At 43.1% G+C, this 7,613-nt stretch overlaps 1 protein-coding gene across 1 annotated transcript; it reads right to left on the bottom strand.

Moving 5' to 3' along the window:
- Positions 1–2,870: 2,870 nt before the first annotated feature.
- LOC100383616 (DNAJ protein JJJ1-like protein) lies at positions 2,871–7,091 on the bottom strand. Its single transcript, NM_001176264.1, has 3 exons — positions 5,380–7,091; positions 3,305–3,363; positions 2,871–3,207 (listed from the first exon to the last, which is right to left on the bottom strand). Exons 1-3 carry the CDS (start codon positions 7,060–7,062, stop codon positions 3,135–3,137), a joined length of 1,815 nt encoding a protein of 604 aa, NP_001169735.1. The 5' UTR covers positions 7,063–7,091; the 3' UTR covers positions 2,871–3,134.
- Between the last annotated feature and the right edge of the window lie 522 nt (positions 7,092–7,613).

Here is a 7,613-nt window from a genome sequence, read left to right on the forward strand (position 1 = left end):
GCTCCCCTCGCTCGATTGTTTTGTGACAGGGATAAATCATGATGGAGGAAAAGCGAAGGCAGACGAAGACTGATGGAGCGAAGGCCCTAAGACGGAGGGAGCGTAAAAGGCAAGCGAAAGCCTTACCGGTCCCAGTCAGAGCCAGAAACGGCGAAGGCCTCTCTGACTGCCGAAGACCTGGCGCATGGAGCACGGAGGCTTCTGTCGTCGCCCGCGCGTTGTTGAAACGGTGGGCCCGACTAAAATCGCCCTGGGCCGCCTAGTCCCACTTGTAAGCCACTACGTGGGTAGAGTTGATGGTGTGTCCATCTGTGTTGTACCTAATCACGCTGTAATAACCTGTAATACCTCTTTAGAGGGGAATATTTTAGAGATAACGTAGATAACCGGGGGCATAACTGTATTTGCCAAGGTGAAACCGTCCCCTGGTTACCTATAAATATCCTCGCACTGTACCCTATTGCGGGGAGCTAGGAAACACTGTTGTCTAATACAATGTGTTGACAAACATCAAATCATCCCTATTCTCCCACTGTTTGGATTAGCTAGACCACGTGTCGGCAAGTTCCAATAATGATCCTTTGACGAAACCTCTTCCACAGCCAAAGCATGAGGCACACATGAGACCTATGGGTATTAGATATCTTCTAGACTAACTTTAGCGTAAGTGGGAGACTGTTAGTAATATGCCCTAGAGATAATCATAGAGATTAGCATATTTCTTTGTATTCATAATATATTTCTTAATTTAATATCCATGGTCAGAGATGGCAGGAGGCGATGTCGGGTTGGCACCAGCCATGGAGCAGCGCTAGAACAGCGCCGAAGAGGAGGGCACGCTTGTAGCGGAAGAGGAAGGAAGAAAAGTCTAGAGTCGTGATACCATGTAAGTAAACTAGAATTGGAGGAATTATGTATTGTATTGATAGAGAAGAATTACAGGTACATATATAGGGGAGGAGTGCATGAGGCAAAAGGAAACCTCCTAAACAGGAAAACCGACAGGATCCTAATTGATCCATCCTGGACTCCTCCCCAAAACTCTCTCTATCCTAGCATGCTATACAAGGCTCGCCAGCTATGAAAGCCAAGCATCAGGTCGCTATACAAGGCAAGGAATATTGTTATCTAACAGCGACGACGACGGTTGGCGAGTTGGAGTCTAGCAGGATAGCCTGATTGATGTCCTTCATGGCACCCAGTAGGATGGTGCATCACTGGCGCCTCCTCATCTCCCTCGATTGTTCTTGCTCCGCTGCCTGCAGGGGCGCATGGTGGCGGAGACCCGGTTGTTTATCCATGCATCGCTGTCGCCGGCGCCTCCTCCTCTTCCTCGTTGTTCTTGCCCCGCTGCTTACACGTTAGTTGTTCAAGACGCTTGTCGATAGGGAGGGTAAAGGCAGTGTAGTGGCAGTGGCTGACGAGTCAGAGGCAGCGGGATGGCCTACTCGATGTGCTCTATGACGACGCAAAAGAATCTAGGTGAGGGAGCAAAGACAAGGAAAGAGGTGGAAATTTGGAGGTTAATATACAACGACAACAACAATGAGGAAGTGATCGTGGTGGTTGCACGGTTGGTTGCGCATGTAAAAGACAAGACTTATCTTATCTGGTTGTTAGATGAAACCTGGGAGAGAAAACAATATTTTATATCAACATATATTTAGTCATGTTGGCATTTAGTCAGAGGCTAGCGAAATGACATGCTCAATGTCCTCTATGACGGCGCTGAAAAACGCTCATGATGGTTGCATGGTTGGTTGCATATATCATAGATACATATTAGAGATAAAACTTCTAAGGATGTTAGGTAAGACGTGAGAAAGAAACAGATCTACGCGTGTAAGGTGCTCGAAGGGAGGCCGCAACAAAGGGAGGGCGAGGCATACATATTGTGGTTTGATTTTGAAAAAATGGAAGGAAATTTATTAAAAGTGATGACACATAATGACCGTCAAAACTAGTGTTTATAGAAGTAGAGATGTTTCAAAATGTTTTAATACCAAAGTTTGCACTATTGTTTAACGTGTCTTGAATCGTAATCGAACTATGTAATGTTGCTAAACAACAAAAAATCGAAAAACAGTATAGGAAAAACATCTTGGAATCAAACTCTATAACATTACCCGAAAAAATAGAATCAGAAAACAAAAACAAAATTTGAAATCATGGAAGCCGTTGAAAAAAAAACTAAACACAAAATAGAATCTAAAACTAGAAAAAAGCTAAACACAAAATAGAATCGAAAACCAGAAAAAGAAAGCACGCAGGTGGGAAAAGAAACAAAATCACAGCTGTGCTGTTGGAAAAAAAACAGAAAAGAATGGGATACCATAATGGATAAAAAAACAGGGAAGGAATCAGAAAATCCTTTTCTATTTGATTAAGATTTCTATCCAGGTACTTCAAGAAATCTTGTGTATGTCATATAAAAATATAGGAATAAACAGTTTTCACGTCAACAGGGTGAGTGAAGAAAAGGCCACACAAAAAATGGAGAGAAAAAATGGAGGAATAGACAGTTCTCATATCCACGGGGTGAGGAAAGGCCATAGAAAAATGGAGAAAAAAATTGGCTCTTTATTTTAAAGGTATATATGAATAGGGTAAAAGCTATGTTCAAGAAAATGAAGCGCATGGCTTCTGTGACAAAGATAGAATCAGTGCTCCCGCTGCTTCCAAACAAGATCGGGGCAATTCTGTTCAAGAGAAGACTGTCCAGCTCTTATAATGCTTTGGTGATTTCCACTCTACCACACAAAACATAATTTACGAATCAGGACTAAGAGAACTGACAATAATAAAAAAAAGAGAGAAAAATATGAAGCCATTACATCTGAGATGGGGCAGCCATTGTAACACTAAAATTTGTAAGGATGGCACAGGTCGCACAAATAATGAAATAATGTTACATATTGTAATTATCAGTGTCTTTCCCGCCCGGTATACCCCCCCTACCCCCGGTACCATATGGCCTTATAAACAAAAACATCATCTCCACACTACACATAAAGAATCTAGAAAAAAAATATGTTCGCTACAGATAAAAAAGTGCGCCAAAACATAAGAGAACCATGCTGTTATGTGGTAACTAGCAGAACCAACTACGTGCTTGGAAGTTCAACTTATTTCCCTCAACGACGATTCTTCTGCCGCGTCTTCAGCATTGCGTGACCTGTTTCTTCCAAGTGAGAAAACAACTTGTTCCTGCAAGGAGATCATTTTAAGCTTAACCATTTTTATTTTGAATTCCAAACTGCAACAGCAACATAGTACCGGGAGGGGGGAATGGTAGCTGCAATACCTCGACTCAAAAGTTCCTCCACAAGTATCGCAATCATTACTAGGTGCCTTCGAGACCTCCTGATACACATATATAACAAGTGTTATCAGGGATGCGCAATTAAATCTACAGGATTGCTTTTTTGTAGTATATGTGCTATATCTATAATTCAATATCAAAGTTATCATACCACAACCACACACAGCAATAGCAGCTATTAAAGTTCTGTGGATTTTAAGTATATGCAACTTTCAATTGGATGCTATCGAATGAAGTTCCACAAACTTATGATAATTTGGTTTCCATATAAAGTATACAAACACATAATAAAAAAAACAATCAGCTTTGAGTTCCATGCCACAAGGTAATGAACATGTTTCCAGTAGTACAGTATCACATACACACTACAAAACAGTAAAAACAGAGTTACCCCCCAAAAAAATTTCTATGAATGTTTAGTATAGGGTGTAAAAGTGCAAAGAGACAAAGCCAACCTACCTTATAAGTTAAACAGAAATCACAGGGCATCTAAATATGATAAATCATAATACCACATGTAACCAAGATTGTTCTCCTTTTTAAAATTTACCCTTATTCATTTTGTTTAAAAATGAATGTTGGAAATAGCTTGCTATACCACTGCTATAGTGGCTAGACCCTCTCCCCAGTACATTTTTGCTCTTTTGTGCGCTATATCAGGCAATAGCAGTCCTAAACAGCTTTGTGGGCCATTTATTTAGCAGTGCTAAACAGACCCCAAATGTTCTGTCAAGTTAGGAACAAGCACCAGGCGTTTGATTGTCTGATTGGTGTTTACTTATGTCTTAGGCTACTGGACAAGTACTTATGTTATATATCTTATCTTCTAGTCCATCCGTTTCAAACTATAAAACGTTTTAGCTTTTCTAGATACATAGCTTTTACTATACACTTAGATATGCATTATGTCTTGATACAATGTAAAACTAATGTATCTAGAAAAACAAAACATCTTATAATTACAGGAGTACCTACTTATCTCTAATGTTATGTGAGCAATCATTTGAATTTTTCTGGAATAATGGCTTTCCTGGCCTATAAATTGCATTTATTTTCCTAAAACCCTAAATGGCTTAGGGTCCACCATAGCACTGCTATAGCTCTCCCTGTCATAGCAGTTTGAGCAAGCCACCACTGGATGCGAGAAGGAAAGCAGATAAGATGTCTTGAATGTACTCAGTGTGTAAGCCTCCCAAGTACGACACTCTGAGAGTGCGAAGAGACTTTTGTAGGATGACTTAAATGGCATGGTTAGAGCTATACCTACTAGTGAGAAGCTTCTATAGGATATTTCAATGGACAGGTAGGTACAACAAGTGCAGGTTTCAAGGCGGTCCAAGAAGGTTGTCCAACACCGATTAAGATGGTTTGGACATGTCTAACAGAGACCTCCATAGTGAGATCCCAAGGCGCTATAGTAACTATATAGGAAGAGACGCAGTGAAAGACTGAAGTTGACATGGGAAGAGACAATAAAAGAAGACTCAAAGGATGGAATATACCTAAAGATTTAGCCTTGAATAGGAGCGAATCGAAAACAACTATCCACGTGACTGAGCCTTGAATTGTGGCTTCTATTAGGTTTTAACTCTAGCCTTTTTTAACTTGCTTGGGACTAAAAGGATATGTTGTTGTTGCTGTTGAGACAAACTTATTGATTTACCAATTATTATTTGAGAACGATTGGAAATGTTGTAACAAACTTTCAAGATATATCAAAATACCTTGCCCTAGGGCCATCTGTCAAGAAACAGAGTTGGCTAATGGCCCTCGAATGATGCCCTGTTCAAAATATCTTGTCCATGCTCTATGCAGTGCTATAAAATTGGTTCTGAAGTAGCAAATACACCCTAAGTTTTCACAAGTATAAACAGTCGGAACATGTCATCTAGAATTGGTAATCTTATACTGCAAGCGAATACATGTGGTTCAAATTAGAAAGCTACAGGAGCCAACAGCACAGAAGGTTTTTCTTCCCAAACAACAAGCTTGTTGTAAACCATACGAGGCTAAAATATGAACAAAGTATTGGCTTGAAGGAAAGAATGTACATGTACCTTTTGTTTCTTCCCTTTTGATGTGCTCTTCTGGTCAGCCTTTGACATACTCTTCTGATCAGTAGAAACAGTTGGTTTCTTTTTTGTGCCTTTCTTGTTCTTTTTAGGATTCGTGTTTTCACCATTCTGCTTATCTCCTTTGCTTACTGAACCATTGTTGACATTAGAAGAGGATGGCCCTTCCATGATATCATCAACATCATTACCATGGACCGAACCCTCAGGCTGAACCTCACATTTACCATGATGCTCATTGCCAGCATAATTACTTTCATCTTGCTCCTTCTTTGCTGCCCGTCGCCTGCGTCCTTTCCTTTTTGCATTATTAACTTCAGAACTTCTATGATGATCGTCATCCTCAGCAGTACCAGACAAAGCCTCCTCTGGAGGAGCCACATAACCACCCTTTCTGTTCTTGCAGCTTGATAGCATTGCCTCCAATACACTTGCCTCATCATATGACCCAACCTCCTGCTCTGCACTATCGAAATCCTTATCACCGTTCTCTTTATCATGCACCTCCAAACCTTCCTCAAATTCTTCAGCTAACTCTTCTGCAGCATCTGAAAATGCACTCTCATCATCTGACTCCTGTGTAGGCTTAAAATCAAACCCCACATCAACTTCATTCCAATCACCTTCCCCCTCCTCTGCCTCTTTCAAAGACTCCTCCTCCCTAAAGGCCATCCTCAGTTCAGAAACCTTATCCCTATGCTTCTTCGACTGCTCGTGGTTCTTCCACTGTTTGTCCGATTTGAACTTTTTATTGCACGCCACACAGTACAGCTCCTCCTTCTTGGCCCTCATCTCCTCTTCTTCATCTTCATCATACAGTCCCTCCTCTACCTCCTCTGCCCTCGCCCACTCAGGTTCCTGACATGCCATGGCTCGCTCCTTCTTCCTCTTGTCCTCCTCCTTCTTCCTTTCCTTCTCCTCTGCCTTTCTCTTCTCCTCCTCCAGCTTCTTCTTTAAAACCATGTCCACCACCCTCTTATCCCTCTTCTTGCAGAAGGCAGCCAGGCCCCTGACAGCGTCATTGTACTCCCGCCGTGCCTTGCGCATCGCCTTCTTGTTGTCCTCCTCCATGAGCCTCCGAACACGGCGACTTTCCCCACGTGCAGCGTCCCACTCAGCCGCCCATCCGAAATCCATGACCGAGCCAAACCCAAGCCAATAACTGTAGAAAGCAGTGACCTGCGCATAGGGGGAATCGAGGTTCCCAATGACCGGTGGCGCAGCGGGGTCGGGAACCCCCATCCGGCGAGCATAGGCAAGCTCCTGCGCGAATACCTTGTCGAAGACGTCCCCGTAGACCTTGTAGAAGCCGCGGCCCGTGTCGGAGAAGCCGGAGAAAGCGGACGAAGAGAAGAAGGCGAAAAGATCGGGGACGATGGAAGCGGATTTGGCGCCGGCGGAGGCTGGGTCAGAGAAGAGGATCTGGGAGCGGTGGGAGTCGTAGTAGGCACGCTCCTGCGGGTCAGAGAGGACAGAGTGGGCATGCTGGAGCTCCTGGAAGGCGGCGGTGGCGGCGGCGAGGTCGGAGCCGGGGGGCTGCTTGTCGGGGTGGAGCGAGAGCGCGAGGCGGCGGAAAGCAAGCTTGATGTCCGTCGGGGAGCAGTCGCGAGATAGGCCCAGGACCTCGTAGTAGCAGCGCTTCGGTGTGCCCGCCGCCGCGGACGCCATCGCCGCTAGGGTTTGAAGTCCGACGGAAGGGAGAGGGAACAGGGGCGATGGATTCGAGAGGCCGATCCATTTTAATCCTAAATTGCTAAATATAAAAACTAAAATACTATTTTACTTTTCATATTTAGTAATTTAGGAAATAAAATAAAAAAATTTAAAATTAGTCTATAAAATCTAAATAACCTCTTACTTGATTTCCTATTCTGCCATGGGCCACGGCTCTCATTTTCCAGTAGACCACCTCTCCTCCCCTCGATGGTACAACATCCGATAGGGTCCTGTCTTTTCTAGTAGCCTTAACAATTGAATAAGTATGATCATACTTTGAGTTGTTGGACAATCTATATGGTAAGTTTTTATACACAAATGTTGAATATATAGATTTATTTAAAATTAAACGGTTGAAACTGAACGTAGAAACTCGAGCATAAACGTGAGGCCATGTGGGCTCGACGTCGTTTTTTGTAACGACGGATCGTCGTATTCCAACGGATACACTGCCGCCATCTATCTACGCGGCATGGAGCCGATAAGAGCATCTTCAGCTCTGT

Source organism: Zea mays, chromosome 10, assembly GCF_902167145.1.
Source record: "Zea mays cultivar B73 chromosome 10, Zm-B73-REFERENCE-NAM-5.0, whole genome shotgun sequence".
Lineage (NCBI taxonomy): Eukaryota > Viridiplantae > Streptophyta > Magnoliopsida > Poales > Poaceae > Zea > Zea mays.

What these genes read in the sequence shown, in the direction of transcription:
- LOC100383616 (NM_001176264.1), bottom strand. Translation starts at nt 7,062, where the DNA reads ATGGCGTCCGCGGCGGCGGGCACACCGAAGCGCTGCTACTACGAGGTC. An exon ending in CAAAAGGGAAGAAACAAAAG is followed by an intron (nt 3,364 to 5,379) that starts GTACATGTACAT and finishes TATGTGTATCAG; the next exon opens with GAGGTCTCGAAGGCACCTAG. An exon ending in GGAGGAACTTTTGAGTCGAG is followed by an intron (nt 3,208 to 3,304) that starts GTATTGCAGCTA and finishes ATCTCCTTGCAG; the next exon opens with GAACAAGTTGTTTTCTCACT.